Here is a 23520-nt window from a genome sequence, read left to right as displayed (position 1 = left end):
AGCTGAGATCGCGCCATTGCACTCCAACCTGGGCAACAGAGAAAGACTCCGACTCAAAAAAAAAAAAAAAAAATACAAAACTTAGCTGGGTGTGGTGGCTAGCACCTGTAATCTCAGCTACTAGGGAGGCTGAGGCAGGAGAATCGCTTGAACCCAGGAGGCGGAGGTTGCAGTGAGCCGAGATGGCACCATTGCACTCAAGTTTGGGTGACAGAGCAGGACTCCGTCTCAAAAAAAAAAAGAAAAGAAAAAGAAAAAGAAAAATAGCCTAAAGGGACACTAGAGTGGGTGGCGTGCTAGGATACCATAGCGGTACTGCAGGCAGGGAAAAGGCAGCGAGGACCTGAGCAGCCTCCATTTCCAGAGTTGCAAAATGGGAGTAATGACACCAGTCCCCCAGTGAGAGGCTGGATAAGAAGGGGATGTGCAGGAACTGCTGGGGGCACACAGCCTGAAGAGTGTCTACGGTTCTCCAGTGCAGGCAAGAGGCAGTTACAAAAGACTGGAAAAAGCAGTTTAGAGCTTTGGGATCAGAAACACTTGGGTATGTAACTATAGGGCGGTTCCAAATGGCATCAGCGCCGGGCGTGGTGCCTCACGCCTGTAATCCCAGCACTTTGGGAGGCCAAGGCGGGCAGATCATTTGAGGTCAGGAGTTCGAGACCAGCCTGGCCAACATGGTGAAACCCTGTCTCTCCTAAAACAAACAAACGAACAAAAAACTGGGCCGGGCGCGGTGACTCATGTCTGTAATTCCAGCACTTTAGCAGGCCGAGGAGGGTGGATCACCTGAGGTGAAGAGTTCGAGACCAGCCTGACTAACATGGTGAAACCCTGTCTCTACTAAGAACACAAAATTAGCCGGGTGCGGTGGCACGCGCCTGTAGTCCCAACTACTTGGGAGGCTGAGGCAGAAGAATCGTTTGAACCCCGGAGGCGGAGGTTGCAGTGAGCCGAGATCTCGCCATTGCACTCCAGCCTGCGCAACAAGAGTGAAAAAAAAAAAACATGCCATCAGCATGTGAGCGAGAAAATGTCAACTATTTCATACATCAGCCACACCCACTCCCATCTCCAGGATGGTTGCCCCACCGCTTTCTCTTTCTTTTGTAAACTGAAAAGCGCTCTGCAGTCTAAGATAGTCCATTAGAGTAAATGAAGCCGTGAAGTCCGGCGGACATCGGGAGTGGGGAAGCCCGGCATTCCGGGAGACCGGGCCAGGGAAGGAGGCTCTGTACCGGTTCTCCCAGACTCTGCCCGGGGCGCGAGCTCCGGAGCTGCCGTACGAGGTCAAAACGTAGCAATGGCGGAGGCCTACAGGGGGCGCCTGGACGCCACGCTGGGCCCCGCCCCGCCCCAACGCCACGCTCGGCCCCGCCGCGCTCCAGAGGCCCCGCCCCGTCACGTGCCCGCTGAGCGCGTCACACCCGGAAGCAGGGGCCCGAGCGGAGCAGGCAGCTATGAGCGGGGAGCCGGGGCAGACGTCCGTAGCGCCCCCTCCCGAGGAGGTGGAACCGGGGAGTGGGGTCCGCATCATGGTGGAGTACTGGTGAGCGGTCCCGGCTGGAGGACCCCTACCCTGGTCCCGTGGGCCGGACGGAGGTGGGTCCACGGGAGGCCCCACCCCCGAGTCCCCAGCCCAGCCCCATTTCTTCTCCCCAGTGAACCCTGCGGCTTCGAGGCGACCTACCTGGAGCTGGCCAGTGCTGTGAAGGAGCAGTATCCGGGCATCGAGATCGAGTCGCGCCTGGGGGGCACAGGTGAGGCTCATGGAACACCTGCTGAGTCAGTCTGTACTCTAAATCCCAGCTCTCCCGCTTTCTAGTTCTGACATTGGCTGCTTTATGTAAAGTGCCTGCAGTGCCTGGCACATGGTAAAATGTCCAGCCAACATGAGTTCCCTTCCATATGTCAGGGGGTTCACAGAGGCCTGCGGGGGAAAAACCTATTAGACTGCAATCGTGTAGGGTTGGAGGGGAGGGAGTCTTTCATTGTTGCCAGGGGCACACAGGCGAGGCCTCCCTCAGGTTCCCTGGAGTTGACCCAGGGTTGGGGAATGGCTTAAGGAGCTACAAATGGGTCTCCAGTGGGAGTGGTGGGGGACCCCTTTGAAGGAACTCCTGATTTCTGCCTATGTTCTCAGGGTACCATTTATTTATCTGTTGATTTCTTACCAGGTGCCTTTGAGATAGAGATAAATGGACAGCTGGTGTTCTCCAAGCTGGAGAATGGGGGCTTTCCCTATGAGAAAGATGTGAGTATTTGCAGTGTTGGGAGGACCTCTGGGTCATCCTACCCCAACAGTGCATCATCCCGTCATTCCACATCTCTGTCCTCTAGCTCATTGAGGCCATCCGAAGAGCCAGTAAAGGAGAACCCCTAGAAAAGATCACCAACAGCCGTCCTCCCTGTGTCATCCTGTGACTGCACAGGATTCTGGGTTCCTGCTCTGTTCTGGGGTCCAAGCCTTGGTCTCCCTTTGGTCCTGCTGGGAGCTCCCCCTGCCTCTTTCCCCTACTTAGCTCCTTAGCAAAGAGACCCTGGCCTCCACTTTGCCCTTTTGGGTACAAGGAAGGAATAAGATTCCATGGCCTTGGGGGCAGGAGAGAGACACTCTCCACGGACACTTCCCCAGCCACCTTATACCCCCTTCCCAGGATAAGTGCCCACAAAAGCCTGGTCCACTCTTCACCTCGGTAATACCTGTCTGATGCCACAGTAGATTTTATTTATTTTCCCCAACCCAGGGCAATGTCAGCCATTGGCAGTAAAGTGGCACTACAAACACTAATGCTAACTAGTGTGTGTTTTTATATGTCCAATCTGGGAATGTGGGGGGCACAGAAGTCCGGCCGGCCCAGCCTTTGTACCGCCAGGGTGGCTGTGCTGGCTTGGGTGGGCTTTCTGGACAGCTACTCCTTAGGTCAGTGAGCTCCTCTGGCATAGCCAAGGCAAGGAAAATGAGTCCCACAGTAGACCCTGCCTCGTCTTTCGCCCACTCAGCCGCCACTCTCCTGACTCACAAGGAGGAAATAACCCCATTCTGGTGAGTGGCCTTAGGAATTCGTTCTAAGAAAGAATGATCTGGTTGTTAAAGGGCTCTCAGATCCGAATCCAGCTTCCCGATCCCCCCCAACCCTGAAGCTAGAGAACTGGATGTCAGGCTCCTCATCCAAGCTTTCTGAAGATTCCTGGCCACTCCCTCCAGGAAAAGAGGAGTTGAGTGTAAGGTGAGCAGGAAGGGATGGTGCAGAGCTACCCCCAGACATAGGCCGGTGCCTAACTGTTCTCCAAAATATATTTGCAAATGGAGAAAGTGGGTGTGGAGAAGGACCCCCCACATCTGCCTCCCCATACAACACCCATTCTCCCCCTGGGTCTTTATTTCATCTTTAAAAAACAAAGTAAAAACTAAACAGAAAAGCACTCTGTACAAGGCCTGGATACTGACACCATTGCTGCTCCTTCCTCATGGGGGGCAGTACTAGGTCTCAGGGACAATCTCTGAATGGGTCGCTCTTGTTCTTAGACACTCCCTTAGGGCCACTTCCCCTCTCAGGCCAGCTTCCCTAAGGCTTTCAGTATGCAGGATCTGGAAGGAAAGGGCCAGGCTGGGCTGTGGCATCCACTGGACCCTAGAGTCTCATTGGGCAGGGCCCCAGAATCCACCAAGACTCCCCAGTGCTGTTCCTCTTCCAACTAGGCTGGACCCCTTCCAGCCATCTGGGAACTCAAGCAGGAAGTTTCCTTAGGACAGGTTCCGGGCATGGCAGATTCCTCTGGAAGTGGTCGGAGGGCCCGCCCGCCTCTTGATGCCAGTGGAAGTCAGGCCTTCCCTGCTCCCTGAGGACACATCGGGGCTTCTGCGGACTTGGCCTTCTGGTTCACACTGGCACGTCCAGACCCAGGTACTCTGGGTTCTCTGCCGTAGGTGTCCCTTTGAAGGTGCTGGGTGGAGCCCCCCGCTCTGATGGGTCCTGGTCCCAGTAATAGAGGTTGTCGAAGGCTGGGCTGAAGGCAGGAGGAAGGTAGGGCTGAGGGGCAGCTCCTCCCCGGGGTGCCAAGTACTCGGGGTTCTCCACAGCACCCCCAAAGGCAAAAACGTCTTTGACAACCCCATTCTTCCCTGGGGAGAGAGTCTTGGGCCTTTCCAGAGTGGCACCAGTAGGTCGGGCAGGAGACAGAGGGCCCTCTTGGGGCGAAGGGGGCTGTGGCCGAACATCTGGCTGGTTCACATATTCTGAAAGGCCAAGAGAAGATGACCTATTAGGGGAAGGAACCCCGGTGTCGCTGCCACTCCCTCTGCCCCCACAGTGGACCCTGGGCTGAGGGTCCCCCCTCCCCCGCCCATCAGTCTCTCCGCTTAGACTGGACTCCATACCGGGCTGGGGACTGCAGGTCAGGGGGGCAACGTAGCCGTCAGTCTCAGAGGGCAGGGGTACCGTGGGGTCCTCACTGTACCGCTGTAGAGGGCTGGGGTCATGTGCGGGGAGGCTTTGCAGCCCCTTGGCTGCCCCCATTCCCAGGTCACCATCAAATACATCAGAGCCAGTCCCTTCGGAGGGTGCCCGTGGAGACCTGGGGGCCTCCTCTTCAGAGGGCTCCAGCCCTAGCGTCAGGTCCCCACCGCCACTCTGGGGACAAGAAAGTAAGTCATAATGGGAGTCACTTAATGGATCTGGGATGGGGACTCCATGGGAGGTGACAGGGTCACAGGAGAAAAACAGGTCACCTTTGGGGTACGACACAGTCACCGTGGAGAGAATGGGGTCACAGAGGTTGGAAGGCAGTAAGAATTTTTTGTAGGGATAATGGGGTCTCCTTGAGAGGTGACAGTTGAGGGAACATCAGAGAAAGGGACCCTAGTCCACCGGGGATGGAGGAGGTAAGCAGCCACACAGTGTGACCGAAGGCACTGACCCTGGTAGATGAGCTGCGGTGCCTGTGGTGGACCATGCCCCCAGTGCCCGGGGCAGGGTCTGGACAGAAGAAGCCCTGCTGGGGTACCAGATACTCCTCAGCATCCACCAGGTCCCCCATGTCATCGTCCTCCAGCAGTGAGCGGTAGAAGGTGCTGTCCAAGGGACTGGCTGGGCCCAAGTCCTCATTCTGCGGAGGAAGGAGAGGTGGGATGGTGGCCCCTCCCCAGCCCAGCATGCAGCCTTCCATGAAGAAGGCTCATAGCAGGTGAGGGGCCTGGCACACCGGACTCATCTCTCCTTCCCACCCTCTGCAGGAGGGTGCTCTTAGCTACAGGCAGGGATGGGGCACAGAGGCCCAGTACCTGGATGACCACAAAGCGCTGGGGGTCCCTGGCCATGCGGGAGAATTCCGACACCAACTCCCGGAATCTCGGCCGACATTCAGAGTCAATCATCCAACCTGGGGCGGGAGGGAGGCCAGCATCTAGCCCCGGCCCTGTGTGCCTGCTGCCTCCCCTCCCACTCCCGCTGCAGTCTGGTCTAGACAGTCCCAAGGGACAGCCCAAAGCCCTTGGTGGTAGAGAAGTAGTACCAGACTCTGGGGGCTTCAGCCAGAACCTTCGGGCATCTCTACTAGTTTCCCTTTTAATTTTTTTTTCTTTTTGTTTGCTTTTTTATTTTTTTGAGATGAGGTTTCACTCTGTCGCCCAGGCTGGATTTCAGTGGCGCAATCATAGCTTACTGCCACCTTCAACTGGGCTCAAGTGATCTTCCTGCCTCAGCCTCTCCCAAGTAGCTGGGACTACAGGCACACACCACCACACCCAGCGAATTTTTTTATTTTTTGTAGAGATAGGGTCTCACTGTGTTGCCCAGTCTGGTCTTGAACTCCTGGCTTCAAGGGATCTTCCCACCTCAGCCTCCCAAAGTACTGGGATTACAGGCATGAGCCACTGTGCCCAGCTTAATATTGTACATAAGGTTCTCTAGTTGTTCCTCAAGAGTGGCTTTGGACTTTGACTGTAAAAGGGATATGAGAAGGTTTTGAGGCTCCTAATATACCAGGGTTCCTGGGTCTACATACATCCTGGTCCCCTTTCATGCCCTTTGTGGGCTTCTCGACCCAGGACCTCCCACCCTCCTCCAGGCAGCCCGCACAGCTCAGCCACGCACATTTGACCATGATCATGTAGACATCAATGGTGCAGATGGGGGGCTGGGGCAGCCGCTCCCCCTTTTCCAGCAGGTCAGGGATCTCCCGGGCTGGGATCCCATCATAAGGTTTGGCCCCAAAAGTCATCAGCTCCCACACAGTCACACCTAAGGCAGAGACAGGGTCAGGAGTGGGAGGGCCAGAGGTTCTGCCCAGGAGTCTGGCATCATGGCAGCAGGGGAGAGATGTGATGCCAGGAGACAGAATCTACCCAGTCTTTCCCTAATCCTGGGAAGTGCACAGACCCTGCAAGGTGGGGCACAGGCAGCCCCTTCCCTCCCTCCACATGCTGAAGTGGCCCCATAATTCTCCCCATCCCAGCTCTCATCCTCCCTCCAGCCATGACTCCTCACCCACCCCTCCCAACACTCCCCACCACACACCGTAACTCCACACATCACTCTGGTGGGTGAACCGCCGTCGGAGAATGGACTCCAGCGCCATCCACTTGATGGGCACCTGGGAGGGCAGAAGAGGAAGTCCTCCAACTGTGTGTGGTGGGGAGGTGGCCACTCAGAGTTCTCCCAGGGGCCAGACCCCACTCCACCCAACTTCCTCTGCTCCTTCACCTAACCTTGCCCCCATCTGCATGGTACTCTGTCTCGTCAATGTCCAGCAGCCGAGCCAGCCCAAAGTCTGTAATTTTGACATGGTTGGGACTCTTGACCAGCACGTTCCGAGCAGCCAAGTCCCTGTGTACGAGCCGCACATCCTCCAGGTAGCTCATCCCCTGGAATGGGAAGCACCCAGGTAGACCTTCTGGGAGGGCCTGGCCCTGGTCATATGCCCAGGAAGCGTCCCCATCCTAGCCCCTCGTGGACATAGGGGCTTGCTCCAAAGGGACCCGCAAAGAGCCCAGGTGCCCTAAGTGCATACCTTGGCAATCTGCATACACCAGTTCAGCAGGTCCTGGGAGCCCAGGCGTCCGCGGTTTTCTCGGACATGGTCTAAGAGGCAGCCATAGGGCATAAGCTGTGTCACCAGCTGCACCGTGGATGTCAGGCAGATGCCCAGGAGGCGGGAGACATATGGGGAGCCCACACCAGCCATCACGTATGCTTCCTGGGGACAAGGGTACACTGAGAGGGTATGGGAGACCTCACACCCCCAAACACCACACAGCCTCCCAACCATCACACAGCCTCCCAACCACCACACACCCCCAACCACCACACACCCCCAAACACCACACAGCCTCGCAACCACCACACAGCCTCCTGACCATCACAAACCACAGCCGCGGCCCATGGCCTGTGAATGCCCAAAGTACCAGCCTGGCCAACATGGTGAAACCCCGTCTCTACTAAAAATACAAAAATTAGGCCGGGCACGGTGGCTCACGCCTGTAATCCCAGCACTTTGGGAGGCCGAGGCAGGCGGATCACGAGGTCAGGAGTTTGAGACCAGCTTGGCCAACATGGTGAAACCCCATCTCTACTAAAAATACAAAAATTAGCCGGGCGTGATGGCTCACACCTATAATCCCAGTTACTCAGGAGACTGAGGGAGGAGAATCGCTTTAACCTGGGAGGCCGAGCCAAGACCACGCCATTTCACTCCAGCCTGGGTGACAGAGCGAGACTATGTCTCAAAAAAAAAAAACAAAACAAAACAGGCAGGTGCTTGTAATTCCAGCTACTCAGGAGCCTAAGGCATGAAAATCGCTTGAGCCCAGGAGGTGGAGGTTGCAGTGAGCTGAGATCACGCCACTGCACTCCAGCCTGGGTGACAGAGCAAGGCTCCGTCTCCAAAAAAATAGTCTAGGTTTGCGGGAGTCGTATCTCCCCAAACCCCAATGAAGAGAGACCAGAGCCCAGACCTGCAGCCATGGGGTCCTTCCTGTCCTCCCAGCAGAAGAGGGTAGAGGGGCTTACGTCTAAGATTTCTTTGTTGGCTTTGGGGGATGTGTTTTCCCTCAACACTTTGATGGCCACTGGAATTTTCACATTCTCCCCATCAGGGATCCAGATGCCCTGGGCAGAAAGAAGAGGATATGAGTGAGAAGAGCGTGGGCTGGATCCTACCTGCCTTCCAGGAAATCATTACTTGTGCTCCAAACATCCTTCCCCACCCTAGGGCTTGCTCCCGTTCCCTTCTGCTCCGCTGTAACTGCCCTCCCCCAAATACTGCCTCCGGCTCTTGCCCCTCCCATCGGAACTGCCGACCACACCCCTCCAGGCACCGCCCCCACCTTTTGGGGCCGCCCACCCCAGGACCTGGCCCTGACCTTGTAGACTGTGCCAAAAGCTCCAGATCCAAGCACCTTCACCTTCCTCAGCTCCGTCTCTTTCAGGATCCGCATCTGCGCCTGGTTGGGCATCGCTCCACTTGGTGTCAGTGGCTCCACCAGCTGGGGTGAGGGGGTGGTGGGTCAGTGCCGGGAGCCAGTGCAGACCCCAAGCGGGCTGGCAGGCCTTCACCCCGCCTTACCTCCGTTTCCTGCAGCAGCCTCCGCATCGTGTACTTCCGGATCTTCTGCTGCCGTCGCTTGATGAGGATTCCAAAGACCACCCCCAAGACCACGACCAGCAGAATGCCCACCACAGCAGAGATGATGGACGTCAGAGGGCTGGGGGCGGAGCCAGGGTCAGGGATTGAGGGCTAGTTTGGGGTAGGAGGGACAAAGGGGGCCCACGGGGGACATGAAGAAGGTGTTTGGCATTCGGAAAGGGAAGTCGGAAGGGTGACCCACAGGCTTGGACCCTCTCCTACTCTAAACCTGCCTTGGCTCCCCACTGCCTCCACAATAAAGTCCAAACTCCTTGTAGGCAATCAGAGCCCTCTCCACATCTCCAGATTCTCTATACTTGGTTCTCTAGCCTTGGCTCTGCCTTAGAGCTCCAACACTTTATGGTGTAAAAATCACTAAGGATGCTGGGCACAGTGGCTCACGCCTGGAATCCCAGCACTTTGGGAGGCTGAGGCGGGTGGATCACAAGGTCAGGAGTTCGAGACCGGCCTGGTCAACATAGTGAAATCCCGTCTCTACTAAAAATACACACAAAAAAATGAGCTGGGCGTGGTGTGAGTGCCTGTAATCCCAGCTGCTTGGGAGACTGAGGCAGGAGAATCACTTGAACCCAGGAGACGGAGGTTGCAGTGAGCCGAGATTGCGCCACTGCACTACAGCCTGGGCAACAGTAAGAGACTCCATCTCAAAAAAAAAAAAATCACTAAGGAGACTGTTAATACACATGTCCCTCAACACCATGGGGCCACATCCTGATAAACCAATTGTAAGTTGAAACTGAAAATGCATTTAAGACACCTAGCCTGGCCGGGCGCGGTGGCTCACGCCTGTAATCCCAGCTCTCAGGGAGGCAGAGGCGGGAGGATAACTTGAGCCCAGGAGTTTGAGACCTGCCTGGGTAATATAGCGAGACCCTGTTCTCCACAAAAAGGAAAAAAAAAAAAAAAAAGACGAAAAAGACACCTAGCCTGGCTCACACGTGCTCAGAACATTTACACTGCCAGCAGCTTACAGTTGGGCAGAATCATCTGACACAAAGCCTATTTTATAATAAACTGTTAAATAGTTTGTGTTATTTATTTATTTATTTAGTTTTGAGACAGGGTTGCCCAGGCTGAGTGCAGTGGTGAGATCATGGCCCACTGCAGCCTTGACCTCCGGGCTCAAGCAATCCTTCCACCTCAGCTGCCCAAGTAGCTGGGACTACAGACACACGACACCACATTTGGCTAGTTTTTTAATTTTTTTGTAGAAATGGCGTCTCACTGTGTTGCCCAGGCCGGTCTCGAGCTTCTAACCTCAAAGGATCCTCCCACCTTGGCCTCCTAAAGTGCTGGGATTACAGGTGTGAGCTACTGTGCCTGGCTATGTAATTTATTGAATATTGAAAGTAGGGCTGGGCACAGCGGCTTGAGGTTGAGGTGGGCAGATCACCTGAGGTCGAGAGTTCGAGACCAGTCTGACTAACATGGAGAAACCCCATCTCTACTAAAAATACAAAATTAGCCAGGCATGGTGGTGCATGCCTGTAATCCCAGCTACTCTGGAGGCTGAGGAGGAGAATCACTTGAACCTGGGAGGTGGAGGTTGCGGTGAGCCAAGATTGTGCCATTGTATTCCAGCCTGGGCAACAACAGGGAAACGTCTCAAAAAAAAAAAAAAAAAAAAGTGAAAAACAGAATGGCTGTATGGGTATTCAAGGTGCAGTTTTTACTGAATGATTTTCCACACCTCCCAGTGTTTGCATAGGCTGACCCTTCAGCCTGGACCACCATTTCTCCACAGGGTCATCTTTTAAGACTTGACTTGGCCAGGTGTGGCTCATGACTGTAATCCCAGCACTTTGGGAAGCCAAGGCAGATGGATCACCTGAGGTCAGCAGTTCAAGACCAGCCTGGCCAACATGGCGAAACCCTGTCTCTACTAAAAATACAAAAATTAGCCGGGCATGATGGCACATGCCTGTAATCCCAGCTACTACAGGGGCTTAGACAGGAGGATTGCTTGAACCTGGGAGGTAGAGGTTGCAGTGAGCCAAGATCGTGCCATTGCACTCGGGCCTGGGCAACAGAGCAAGACTCCATCTAAAAAAAAAAAAAAAAGAGACTTGGCTCATTGCCAGGAGTGGTGGCTCATGCCTGTAATCCCAACACTTTGGGAGGCCAAAACAGGAGGATCACTTAAGCCCACGAGTTTGAGACCAGCTTGGGCAACACAGTGAGATCCTGTCTATACAAAAAAAATTTTTTACTTAGCTAGGTGTGGTGGCATGCTCCCATAGTCCCAGCTGCCGCAGCAGGGTCACTTGAGCCCAGGAGGCCAAGGCTGCAGTGCGCCTGTGATTGCACCACCACATTCAAGACTGGACAACAGAGCAAGACCCTGTCTCAATCACTCAATAAAAAGATAGCGTATCTGGCTGGGCACGGTGGCTAACATCTGTAATCCCAGCACTTTGGCAGGCCGAGGTGGGCGGATCTCAAGGTCAAGAGATGGAGACAATCCTGGCCAACAAGGTGAAACCCCGTCTCTACTAAAAATACAAAAATTAGCTGGGTGTGGTGGCGCATGCCTGTAATCCCAGCTACTCGGGAGCCTCAGGCCAGGAGGCAGAGGTTGCAGTGAAATGAGATGGCGCCACTGTACTCCAGCCTGCCGACAGAGTGAGACTCCATCTCAAAAAAAAAAAAAAGATAGTGCATCCTGGGATAGATGGAGCTCCTCGATGTTGATCCAATATTCTTGTCATCCTGTCCTCTCCGCACCCCCTTGCTTAGCACAGGGTCTGGCCCATACCAAGCCTGTAACACATACTCATTTCACGGACAGATGATTGCCTAAGACAAAGACTTCAGTCTGTTTTTCTACCCAAAGTCCTTCCCAAAGGTCCCCACTGCCCAGACAGTCAAGTCTCACCCTGTGGCTTGGGTTCAGGGCCTCTGGCCTCCAGGTCAGACCCCACCCTGACTCTAATGACCCCCTTACTCCTGTGCTTACTCAACAGCCCCCGACACCAGAACTTTGAAGACATCCTGGATTTCCTGATGCCTCCCCCTCCAGTGTCACCTTGCACCCCAGTGCTTTCTACCTAAATGCAAGTGCAATTCCTGCTCCTCTCTCAAAGCCTGGCTCAAATTCCACCTCCTCCTTGAAGCCTCCCACCATCCCCAGTTAAGAATTCATCGCTCCTTCAGCGGTGTGGCTGCACTCTTCTCTGCCTCTCTTGACTTCCACGGAATTGCACTTTGCCCGTGTCCCTCACAGGACATCAAGTTACTCCAGGCTGGGGAGGGACTGGGTTTTCTAGCCATCGTTCCCTGCGGTCCCCTCCCCTCAGTTTCGGAGCAGGTCCTCTGTCACTTGTTGAAGTGGAAAATGACAGGAGGTTCCACAGTGGAAGAGTGAGTGGGAAGGGACATATGTCAGGGGGTCCCCTCCCTACAGCAGTGACCACCCAGCATCCAGTGGGGGAGTGAAGGGCAACGCGGGGTACATCCTGGGGTCCAAGCCAACCTGGCTCTCTGCTCGGCGGGGCAGCCCTTGTCATCCAGGTCCACACAGCTGCAGGAGAAAGAGTCTCATCAACAATTCTGGGAACCACCCTCTTGGGAACCACCGTTCCAGTCTCACAACAAACCCGGGAGGGGTGTGGCTGGGTCATTATCCCCATTTGACAAAGGTAGAAACTGGGCTCAAGGCCATCAGTGCTCCTTCTACCACCCCACAAGGAGACTCCTTCTCCAGCCAAGGAACCCGCATGCCCCTCTCCCCTGCAGCACCTTGTGGTGGGTAGGAAGCAGGGAGGGGCACCCAGGAAAGCAAGTAAGGGAGCTCAGCTATTCCCTCCATAGAAGAATCTCAGGGTAAACTGATACGACTTCTCCAGAGAACGGTTTGGCAACACCTATGAAATATGTATGATGCAGCAAATTCTCCTCTGAATACAGATCCTACATATTGCTTGCAAATGCTTTTGTCACTTAACAGAATCTTGCAATGTTTTTCCATGTTCTAATACCGTGATCTGGATCTAGGATCCATATGGATCTGGACCCATATTCTCTTTTTTTTTTTTTTCTTTTTTTTCTCGAGATGGAGTTTCGCTCTGTTGCCCAGGTTGGAGTGCACTGGTGCAATCTCGGCTCACCGCAACCTCCGCCGCCCAGGTTCAAGCAATTCTCCTGTCTCAACTTCTCAAATAGCTGGGATTACAGGTGCCCACCACCACGCCCGGCTAATTTTTGTATTTTTAGTAGAGACGGGGTTTTGCCATGTTGGCCAGGCTGGTCTTGAACTCCTGACCTCTGGTGATCTGCCTGCCTCGGCCTCCCAAAGTGCTGGGATTACAGGCGTGAGCCACTGCACCCAGCCCGGACCCATATTCTTTTAATTTTTATCATTTAGTTGTCTTTAAATTGAAACGCATGAATACATCCTTGTGATAAACATTGCCAGCACTATATACCCTAAAAATGCCAATGCGTGGACACTAGGGGGCATACAGAAGAAGGCTCACTTGTGTATGGAGCTCAATTGCAATAAACTGCGAAAACAGGGAAACAAGCTCAATATCCCTCAAAAACAAAGTGAAATTACATCCATGTTATAGGTTGAGTAATTAAAAAAAAATAAAGATGGTAGATCTGTCTGTACTCACAAGAAAGGATACCTCAAGTCGGAGGGAAAGTAAACTGCAGAATAGTATGAAGAGAATGATCCCATTTACATTACAAAATGTACACGCACACAAATCTGATGACAAGTGGAACTATATGAAATTGCTGTTTCTTGACCTTTTTTTTTTTTTTTTTTTTTTGAGACAAGAGTCTTGTTCTGTCATCCAGGCTGGAGTGCAGTGGCACAATCTAGGCTCATTGAAACCTCCGCCTCACGGGTTTTCTCCTACCTCAGCCTCCCGAGTAGCTGGGATTTCAGGTGTGCATCACCATACCCGGCTAATTTTTGTATTTTTAGTAGAGACAGGGTGTCGCTATGTTGGCCAGATTGATCTCGAACTCCTGATCTCAAGTGATCCGCCTGCCTCAGACTCCCAAAGTGCTGGAATTACAGGTGTGAGTCACCGCGCGCCCAGGTTCTTGACCATTTTTGGTTTACACAAACAGCAATCTTATTTGACTCAACCTAATATAAATGTAGTGTGTCTATATAAGTGTGCAGAAAAGAGCCCAGAAGGATGAACACACAAGTCAATGCGGTGGTTCTCCCAGCCCACAGGAGAGACTGGGTGGACAGGGAGTTGAGTGAAAGGGCACATTGGTTTTGTAACATTTATACTTTTATGTTACTGAAAATGTTTATCACAAGGATGTATTCATGTGTTTCATGTGTAAAGACAACTAAATAAGAAAAATTAAAAGAATAAGGTAGATCGCCATGTTAGAACATGGAAAAACATTTCAAGGTCCTGGAAAGTGAGAAAAAGCAATTTGCAAACAATATGTATGAACTATGATTCTATTTGGTAAAAAGAAATATATGACTGGGCATGGTGGCTCACCCCTGTAATCCCAACACTTTGGGAGGCCGAGGCTGGCAGATCACCTGAGGTCAGGGGTTCAAGACCAGCCTGGCCAACATGGTGAAACCCCATCTACTGAAAATACAAAAATTAACTAGGCAAGGTAGCATGTTCCTGTAATCCCAGCTACTCAGGAGGCCAAGGCAGGAGAATTGCTTGAACCCAGGAGGTAGAAGCTGCAGTGAGCCAAGATTGCACCACTGCACTCCAGCCTGGGTGACAGAGTGAGACTCCATCTAAAAATATATATATATGTGTGTGTGTGTATGTGTGTGTGTGTGTGTGTTAGAACGTGCACAGATAAAAATAACTGGAGAATAATATTAATGTATGTTAACTTATATATACATATTAGAATGTGCACAGACAAAAATAACTAGAGGAAAAATATTTCAAATTATTAACAGTGGGGATAGAACTGCTAGGGCATTAATTTATATTTCATGTTTTAATTTTACCATTTTAACAATGTGTTATTTTTATTTTTATTTTTTTTGAGATGGAGTCTCGTTCTGTCGCCTAGGCTGGAGTGCAGTGGCGCAGTCTCAGCTCCCTACAAGCTCCGCCTCCTGAGTTCATGCCATTCTCCTGCCTCAGCCTGCCGAGTAGCTGGGATTACAGGCGCCCACCACCACACCCGGCTAATTTTTTATATTATTTAGTAGAGACGGGGTTTCACCGTGTTAGCCAGGCTGGTCTCAAACTCCTGACCTCAGGTCATCTGTCCGCCTTGGCCTCCCACAGTGCTGGGATTATGGGCGTGAGCCACCGTGCCCGGCCCCAACAATGTGTTATTTTTGCCATCAGAAATAAGATATGATAAAGGGAGAGTTGGTCCCCTTTTATAGTAAGAGCCCCAGAGAGACCCCTGAAAGGAAAGTCCTCCTTTCTGCAGAAAAGACCCTCGGACTCACGAGTGGGTGCAGTTGATGGGGCAAGGCTGGCACGTGCCCTCCTCATCTGGAAACTTCCAGATGGGCATGTAGGAGAGGTCAGGTTTCACACCGCTGGGGCAGCGGGCCACGCAGAAGGGAGGGTCCTTATAGTGGGCACAGGCCACACACTGGTCAGCCTCCTGGGAGGGGCAGAAAAGGTTTGTGGGGGGCTGGCACTGACACCTCCAGGGCAGTAGGATCAGGCCCTTAGTTGGGTCCCCTTTGTGCTTCCCAAGGCCACCCAGCAGCAATTTTCACCATGCTCCTGGGACAAACACCTCTGCTCTTCACCCAGTCTCTGTGGACCCTCCCTCGGGGCCCTCCTCCAAGCTTGATCCTGGGCGGGACTTGAGCCAGAGAATGGGAGGCACCCAGAGAAGAAAACGCATTACCTAAGGTGTAACAGCGAGTAACAACAGTCACTGCTGCATAGAAAGCCTTTCCCGGGCTTCACTGTGCCAAGCCCTGTTTAATTTCATTCTCGCCACACCCCAGCAAGGTAGGTACTATTACAATACCCATTTTAGGAATAAAACACCAAGGTTGGAAGCAGGACCTGGGTCTGAATCCAGGTAGTCTGACTCCTGAGCCCGCAGGGCTAACCACCCTAGCACAGCCACAGCCACAGCCGCAAACGCAGACCTCCTTAGAACCTTTTCATAGTCTGAAGGGCCCCAGGGTCCCCCGTGCCCCCTTTCCTGCCACTCTGCTGCTGTTCGGGTCTGAGTGCTGAGCCCTCTCCAGGGATATTTTACCAGACAGCACACCCTGCCGCGTCTCGCCATCCTGCCAAGTCCCTGGCAATCCCCCTCACTGCACCCCTCCACCCAGCTCTGAGCCCACCAGCAGCTCACCGGTCCAAAACATGTCACTGAGCCATTCTGGGGCTGACACTCAGGGTGGCACGGCAAACAGTGTCTGGCATTCACATACTCCCTGGGGAGCCTGAGAGAAAGGACAGTGGTGAGGGGGTCTGAGAGGAGCCCCATGCACCCCTCCAGCCACCCCTCTCCTCCGCCCCTCATACCCCTGCAGTACTCGGCATTCCTCCACGCACTCCTGGCCCCGAAGGAACTGGCTGCAGTTGACACACTGGGTGGGCCCTGGACCCCAGCAGTGCCCTCGGGCGCACAGCTGGTGGCAGGCCAGGCCCTCGCCCACTGCAGTGAGGAGGAAGGGACCGCAGGGGACTTTTAGGGGAGGCCCCAGGTCCAAGTGAACCAGGGAACTGGCTGTGGGCATGGCTCTGGGCTGGAGGGGTGGGGACAGGTGGGGCCGATGTAGGGAGAGGAAGAGTTCTGAGATTTCAGAAACAGAGGGGGAGGGAAGGATGCCAAGGCAGGTAGGACCCAGCTAGAGAAGCCATGCCAAGAGGCCAAGCCAGCCAGAGCTGCGCTGAGTCAAGAAGGGTGCACAGGGACAGGCAGTCTGCACAAGTCCAAGAACGCTGGTGCCAGGACCCCGTGGGCACTCTTGTGTGCTGGCAGATGGGGAGCACACACACTGGGCTCCCTGTCTTACCACACTCGTCCTCTGGCCGGTTGGCAGTGTGGAGCAGGGCTTGGTGCGGGTTCCGGAAAAGCTGGTCCCAGGGCACCGTGTGCACAAAGCAGAGGCGAGTGTTATGGTGGATGAGGGCCAGTCCACTGCCCAGTTCCCTCAGCGAGCGCAGCCCCAGCCAGCTGATGCCCAGCCCTTGCAGGGTCAGTGAGTAGGCGCCACTATGGGAGAAAGGAGGGCACCTTACCATGGTCCCCTTCCCGGACAGCAAAGGCTACTCTCATCTTCCTCCATCCCCAGCACACTCTGCAGACTTTCATGGAAAGGTTACTGCTATGTCCCAGGGGAACAGGAATACTCCCTCAGGCCCAAAGCTTCCCACAGGGACTCCTCCCTGGGACTCCTCTCCATCAGGCCCCTTCTTTCCCAGTACTTACTTGTGCAGAATTCGTCCTCGGATTACTTGCAGGTTCTGGAGGACGCTAAGGTCAGGCAGGCTGTCTGGCCATGCTGAGATGTATAGGTAACCTGCAGGCAGAGGATGAGATTAGGGGAGTGGGGACAGGACACGGACTCCCAGCCCCGGCAGAGCAGGATGCAGAGACAGAGCCCACCTGTGATCTCTTCCAGAGTCTCAAACACTTGGAGCTGCTCCGGCTGAAGCGGGGCGGTGTTGGAGGCTGGGTCGCTGGAGGGATCAGGAGAGGAATCAGCAGGGCCAGGAACAGGGTGGACATCACTGCCAACACTGGCCGTGCCAGCCACTCCCCACTGTGAATGCTTTCACTCAAACCCTTTGCCCATCGAGCCCAGCTGTTCCCATCCTGGGCTTCAAAGCCCAGGCCTTAGTTTGGCAACATCTATCAAAACAGTATTTATATCCTTTGATCTAGAAATCTTATTTCTGCCCGGACACAGTGGCTCACACCTATAATCCCAGCACTTTGGGAGGCTGAGGCAGGCAGATCACAGGTCAAGAGATGGAGACTATCCTGGCCAACATGGTGAAACCCCATCTCTACTACAAATACAAAAATTAGCTGGGTGTGTTGCGGCGCGCCTATAGTCCCAGTTACTCGAGAGGCTGAGGCAGGAGAATCGCTTGAACCTGGGAGGCAGAGGTTGCAGTGAGCCGAGATCACACCACTGCACACCAGCCTGGAGATGGAGCAAGACTCCGTCTCAAAAAATAAAATAAAATAAAAAAAGAAATCTTATTTCTAGGAATGTGGCCTAGGGAGACACTGGCCCAGAGCCACATATAAGGTGGAACTGTTTGTAAGAATGAAAATGGAACATGATCTAAATGTCTATTAGTAAATAGGGGAGCTGTTAAATAAAACCCTGAGCCACCCAGCCACATAATAAAAACCAACATTTAGGAGCACTTAGTATCTGCCAGGCACTGTTCTAAGAGCTTTACAAATACTAACTCATTCAAACTTTATAATCATCTGGCCAGGCGTGGTGGTATAACCACCTTACGGGGTTGGGACTGTTTTTGCCCCACTTTACAGATGAAGAAACTGAGGCACAGCACAAGAGTCACATGCCTAGTAAGTGGTAGAGCCGGGTTTCAAACCCAGGCAGTCTGGCTCCCAAGTCTGGGTTCTTAGCTGCCTCTCCTTGCTGCCGTCTGCTCTGCAGCTGTTGAAAGAACGAGGCGGTTCGGCAGGAACTGTCATGACCAGCTCTCAAAGCAAGGTTCAGACAGTGCTCCCCATATGCTCCCATTTACAGAAACAAACCTCCCCACCAAAACGATGAAAACCACACTTCACTGTGTGTGTGTCTACAGATGCATAAACAGTCTAGGTGAACACATGCACTGCTAACCATGGTCACCTCTGGAAAGGAGAGTGGAGGTAAAGGAAGTGTGAAAGATAATTTTTATTTTATTTTTTTGAGACAGGATCTTTCTGTCACCCAGGCTGGAGTATGGTGGCATGATCTCAACCCACTGCAGCCTCCACCTCCCAGGCTCAGGTGATTCTCCCACCTCAGTCTCCCTGGTAGCTGAGACTACAGGTGCATACCACCATGCCTGGCAAATTTTTTGTGTTTTCTGTAGAGATGGGATCTCACTATGTTGCCCATGCTGGTCTTGAACTCCTGGACTCAGGCAATCTTCCTGCTTCAACCTCCCAAAGTGCTGGGATTACAGGTGTGCACCACCACGCCTGACCCCTTTTTTTTTTTTTTTTTTTTTTTGAGACAGGGTCTCACTCTGTCGCCCAGACTGGAGTGCAGTGGCAAAATTATCTCAGCTCACTGCAACCTCCACCTCCCGAGTTCATGCGATTCTTCTGCCTCAGCCTCCCAAGTAGCTGGGACTACAGGCGCATGCCACCAAGCCTGGCTAATTTTTTGTATTTTTAGTAGAGATGGGGTTTCACCATGTTGGCCAGGATGGTCTTGAACTTCTGACCTCAAGTGATCTGCCTGCCTCAGCCTCCCAAAGTGCTGGGATTACAGGCGTGAGCCACCGTGCCTGGCCCCAATTCATTTTTTATCGAAGTATAACTTATATTTTTATTGAAGTATAACTTATACAATAAAATGCGCCGGGCATGGTGGCTTACGCCTGTAATCCCAGCAGTTTGGGAGGCTGAGGTGGGCAGATCATGAGGTCAAGAGATTGAGACCATCCTGACCAACATGGTGAAACCCCATCTCTACTAAAAATACAAAAATTATCTGGGCGTGGTGGCACACACCAGTAGCACCAGCTACTCGGGAGGCTGAGGCAGGAGAATCGCTTGAACCCGGGAGACGGAGGTTGCAGTCAGTCGAGATTGCACGACTGCACTCCAGCCTGCCGACAGAGCGAGACTCCATCTCAAAAAATTAAATTAAATTAAATTAAAATTAAAATAAATAAAATGTAGACTCTTAGCATACAGTTTGATGAGTTTTGACAAATGGATTCACTCATGTATCCAATACCCCAATCAATATACAGAACATTTCTATTACCCCAGAAATGTCCTCATGTCCCTCCCGTTTGAGGCCCCCCACCCTAGGGCAACCACCATTCTGATCTCTCCCACCACGGAGTGGTCTTGTCTGTTCAGAGCCTCACATAAAGGGAATCAGACAGTATGGAATCTTGTCTCTGGCTTCCTTTGCTCAATGTAATGTTTCTGAGATTCATTCATGTTGTATCAGTAGTTCGTTTCCTTTAGTTGCTAAGTAGAACTTCACCAAATGGACATACTGCCACTTGTTTATTCCCTCACCGAGTGATGCACATTTGAGTTATTTCCAATTTGGGGATATTTTGAATAAAGGTGCTATGAACTCAAAGGGAATTTTACTTTATCTAGATGGTCTGACCTCCATACAAGTCCTTGTTCACGGATAGCATGTCATTTACAAAAATAACCACTCCCACCCCAAAGACCCTGCTCCCTCTGGGCTCCCATCTGCTTTCTTTGCATTCTTGCCCTCCCCCCCCCCCCCCATCAACTTCTGTCTCCTGCCATCCCCGAGAGATGCTGCCACATCTGGATCCTCAGGACTCTGTCTGCCCTGACACTGTCTCAGGCCATTGTGCCCACTCTTACCCATCAAAGCTCTCTGGCAGAAATGCCAAGCTCCCAAAGATCTTCTTGCAGCCAGCAAACTCTTGGATATTGGCACTGGTGACCGCCCTCACCTCTCGCAAGTGCTCCATGCCCAGACCATAGCACACTGAGGGGGTGGAGGTGGGTGGGTGGGGAAGGGGCTGTCTCAGCCTTCACACCGGGACAGGTTAACAGCTACATGGGCATCAGGGTCCAGGCCCCTCCCCACACTGACAGAGGACATAGGGACGCTTGTAGGGCTGAGGAGGGCCAGGGGTAGACAGTAGAAGGCAAGGACTGGGTCCCAAGAGGGTCTGAGGAAGGATAGGACAGGGAGGGCTGGGCCAGGGTTCATGCACAGAGGGACAGGAACTGCAGCTGGCCTTGGGGGCAGTGAGTGGGTACCTCGGGCACAGGGCTTGCTGCACTTCTCACATCGCTGTGTTCCGTCCTCTGCTGTCACCTCTTGGTTGTGCAGGGGGCAGACGAGGGTGCAGGATCCCACGTCCGTAGAAAGGTAGTTGTCTAAGGAGAGCAGGAACATGTAGCCACATTCCCTGGCCCTTCGTGCACCACCATGAACAGCGTCACCGTGCCCAGGCACAAGAAGAACAGTATCAACCAATACTTAAATGCCCTACCATGTGTCAGCACCTGACATCCATTTACTCCTCACAAGAACTGGATGGGATCAGCACTGTGAGATTCCCATTTTGCAAAAAGGGAGACCAAAGCAGAGAGTTCTGTAAATTATTCAAGGTCATTGTGCTACTGAGTGGAGGAGCGAGGATTTGAACCCAAATGGTCTGGCTCTACATTTTATCCTCTCCCTAACACAGTCAGCCAGGATCTGAAGGTCCACTCCTGTTCCTGTGAAAGGAGGAGAGAGGTTCCCCAGGTCTGAGCCCAGTCCATAAATGCCCATCAGTAAATAGGTGATCTGTTAAATAAAACTGATCTAGGCCAGGCACGATGGCTCACGCCTGTAATCCCAGCACTCTGGGAGACCAAGGTGGGCGGATCACTTGAGGTCAGGAGTTTGAGACCAACTTGGCCAACATGGTGAAACTCCGTTTCTACTAAAAATACAAAAAGTACCCAGCCATGGTCGCGCATGCCTGTAGTCCCAGCTACTCAAGAGTCTGAGGCACAAGAATCGTTTGAATGCGGGAGGCAGAGGTTGCAGTGAGCCGAGATTGCACCACTGCACTCCAGCCTGGGCAACAGAGTGAGATTCTGCCAAAAAAAAAAAACAACAAAGTCCGGGGGCGGTGGCTCATGCCTGTAATCCCAGCACTTCCGGAGGCCGAGGCAGGTGGATCGCCTACAGTCAGGAGTTCGAGACCACCCTGGTCAATGTGGTGAAACCCTGTCTTTACTAAAAATACAAAAATTAGCCAGGCGTGGTGGTGGGCACCTGTAATCCCAGGTACTCAAGAGGCTGAGACACAAGAATAGCATGAACCTGGGAGGCGAAGGTTGTAGTGAGCCGAGATTGTGCCACTGTGATAGAGCTAAACTCAGTCTCAAAAACAAGACAAAACAAAAGGTAAAACTGATCTAGCCAGACTATAGAATAAAAGCTAACATTTAGGAGCGCTTAGTACATACCAGGCACTGTTCTAAGAGCTTTACAAATATAACTCTTTCAAATATTATAACTACCTTATGAAGTTGGGACTATTCTTTCCCCCATTTTACTGATGAGGAAACTGAGGCACAGCAAGAGGGTCACGTGCCTACTAACTGATAGAGCCGGGTTTCAAACCCAGGCAGGCTGGCTCCCACGTCTGGGCTCTTAGCTGCCTCTCCTTACTGCCACCTGCTCCACAGCTGTTGAAAGAACGAGGCAGTTCGGCAGGAACTGTCATGACCGGCTCTCAAAGCAAGGTGCAGACAGTGCTCCCCATATGCTCCCGTTTACAGAAACAAACCTCCCCACCAAAACGATGAAAACTGTGTTTCTCCCTGGCACTCACAGGGACAGGCAGTCACACAGCTGGCGCCGAATGTATACCGGCCCTCGGGGTTGGGCATGGACTCAAAGGTGTCTGTGTTGTAGGTGACCAGGGCTGGGCAGTGCAGTTCACAGATGCCGCTGTGGTTGAAGTGGAGGCAGGCCTGGGAGGACAGGTGGCTGGTTGTCACTGTTCTGTTTTGCCCTGCTGTGCTGGGGCAATAGGGCAGTACCAGGCAGGGTGCCCACCCCTTGCATCCTGGGGGATAGGGCACATTGGGCACACAGCAGAGGCACATACCAGGCAGTCAGAGTGCTTGGGGCCCGTGCAGCCAGCAGCACACTGCTCATGGCAGCAGTCAGTGGGCAGTGGCCCCTTGCAGCGGGCACAGCCACCGGCACAGACAGTGCGCGTCACTGTTGGGCAAAGGGCAGGATGAAGGCTGAGTGGCACCCTGAGCTCCAGACCCTCATCAGCATCACCTTCTAGGGAGACTACCTGCCCCAGGGAAGACATCCCAAGCCTGTTATCCCACCCCTCCCATGTCACCTGTATGACACCTGCATTCCACCCAGCCCCGGTCCTGGCCCTCCCCTTCCCTGACTCCAGGCCTCCCTGAGACTCACAGCTCTGACAATCCTCAGAACTCTCTCCCCAGCAGCGGGAGCCCTTACACACCGGAGAACAGGGGTGGCCTGAGGACAGAACCAGAGAGAGGCAGTGAGAGAGATCTCTAACAGTGAGAGGACGGGTTAATAACGGAGAGAGACACAAACAGCAGCAGAGGCCACGAGGCCAACTGCACAGTGAAGGAGGGACCCAGACAGGCTGAGAGGCCCCCAAACCACAGGCACAACCTAGAAGCAGAGGAAGACAGGACAGAGAACCCCAGAGATGAAGAGGCACAGAGAGATGGCAGGAGGGACAGAGAGGGAGGAAATGGGTGTAGGCGGCTGGGGCAGTGGCGGGCAGGCACTGGGTTGTAAGTCGGGAGTCTGGGGCTGGGGTCAGGCTGTCTGAGAGAAGAGGCAGCAGGGAGGGGCATGGCTTACAGGCCCGAGAGCGGTTGGTGTCGATCAGTGTGAGAGCCAGCTGGTTGTTCTTATGGAAGATGTCCTTCCACAAAATCGTGTCCTGGTAGCAGAGCTGGGGGTTCCGCTGGATCAAGACCCCTCCTTTCAAGATCTCTGTGGGGTGAGCAATGATCAGGGGACCCTTTCCCCTTCTGTCACCTTCTACTTCCCTTGGGGCCCTCCTGCCTTCTAAAAGAGGAGCAGGCCTTTTATACAACCCCAGATTCCCCAGGGAGGAGAGAAAGATATCGTCACCGTCTTTGAGCCCCACCACCACCACCCCGGCAACATGAACAAAGCGAGAGCCAGGGAGGAGTGAGTTGTCCATGCTACGTCCAGATGCT

General features: G+C 53.2%; 2 protein-coding genes across 5 annotated transcripts in view; one reads left to right on the top strand and one right to left on the bottom strand.

The window, feature by feature from the left end:
* The first annotated feature begins 1357 nt into the window (after nucleotides 1–1357).
* MIEN1 (migration and invasion enhancer 1) lies at nucleotides 1358–3433 on the top strand. 3 transcript variants are annotated; one of them, XM_003912938.3, is made up of 4 exons: nucleotides 1358–1549; nucleotides 1663–1760; nucleotides 2178–2254; nucleotides 2341–2797. In XM_003912938.3, exons 1-4 carry the CDS (start codon nucleotides 1461–1463, stop codon nucleotides 2422–2424), a joined length of 348 nt encoding a protein of 115 aa, XP_003912987.1. In that variant the 5' UTR covers nucleotides 1358–1460; the 3' UTR covers nucleotides 2425–2797. The 3 variants fall into 3 exon arrangements, with proteins under 3 accessions (XP_003912987.1, XP_009188769.1, XP_031512937.1); XM_031657077.1 differs by lacking the exon at nucleotides 2341–2797 and adding an exon at nucleotides 3098–3433 and having other exon boundaries at nucleotides 1402–1549; XM_009190505.4 differs by having other exon boundaries at nucleotides 1398–1549; nucleotides 2178–2797.
* The window catches only part of ERBB2 (erb-b2 receptor tyrosine kinase 2), a 44705-nt gene continuing 24550 nt past the window's right edge, over nucleotides 3366–23520 (bottom strand). For both annotated transcript variants that reach the window (XM_009190506.4, XM_003912932.4), the window contains 24 exons: nucleotides 23156–23290; nucleotides 22730–22798; nucleotides 22404–22519; nucleotides 22125–22266; nucleotides 20551–20670; nucleotides 20146–20272; nucleotides 17194–17267; nucleotides 17017–17107; nucleotides 16601–16800; nucleotides 16107–16239; nucleotides 15934–16024; nucleotides 15059–15219; nucleotides 12119–12166; nucleotides 8566–8704; nucleotides 8363–8485; nucleotides 8010–8108; nucleotides 7012–7197; nucleotides 6710–6865; nucleotides 6519–6594; nucleotides 6096–6242; nucleotides 5285–5382; nucleotides 4921–5109; nucleotides 4382–4634; nucleotides 3366–4240 (listed from right to left, as the gene is read on the bottom strand). In XM_009190506.4, the coding sequence (XP_009188770.2) occupies nucleotides 3885–4240; nucleotides 4382–4634; nucleotides 4921–5109; nucleotides 5285–5382; nucleotides 6096–6242; nucleotides 6519–6594; nucleotides 6710–6865; nucleotides 7012–7197; nucleotides 8010–8108; nucleotides 8363–8485; nucleotides 8566–8704; nucleotides 12119–12166; nucleotides 15059–15219; nucleotides 15934–16024; nucleotides 16107–16239; nucleotides 16601–16800; nucleotides 17017–17107; nucleotides 17194–17267; nucleotides 20146–20272; nucleotides 20551–20670; nucleotides 22125–22266; nucleotides 22404–22519; nucleotides 22730–22798; nucleotides 23156–23290 (3329 nt within the window). In that variant the 3' untranslated portion in view covers nucleotides 3366–3884. The remainder of the gene's footprint in view (nucleotides 4241–4381; nucleotides 4635–4920; nucleotides 5110–5284; nucleotides 5383–6095; nucleotides 6243–6518; nucleotides 6595–6709; nucleotides 6866–7011; nucleotides 7198–8009; nucleotides 8109–8362; nucleotides 8486–8565; nucleotides 8705–12118; nucleotides 12167–15058; nucleotides 15220–15933; nucleotides 16025–16106; nucleotides 16240–16600; nucleotides 16801–17016; nucleotides 17108–17193; nucleotides 17268–20145; nucleotides 20273–20550; nucleotides 20671–22124; nucleotides 22267–22403; nucleotides 22520–22729; nucleotides 22799–23155; nucleotides 23291–23520) is intronic.

This window comes from Papio anubis, chromosome 17 (assembly GCF_008728515.1).
Source record: "Papio anubis isolate 15944 chromosome 17, Panubis1.0, whole genome shotgun sequence".
NCBI classification, from domain to species: domain Eukaryota; kingdom Metazoa; phylum Chordata; class Mammalia; order Primates; family Cercopithecidae; genus Papio; species Papio anubis.
The sequence above is the reverse complement of the archived record's forward strand: the minus strand, read 5'-3'. Positions and strand labels throughout refer to the sequence as shown.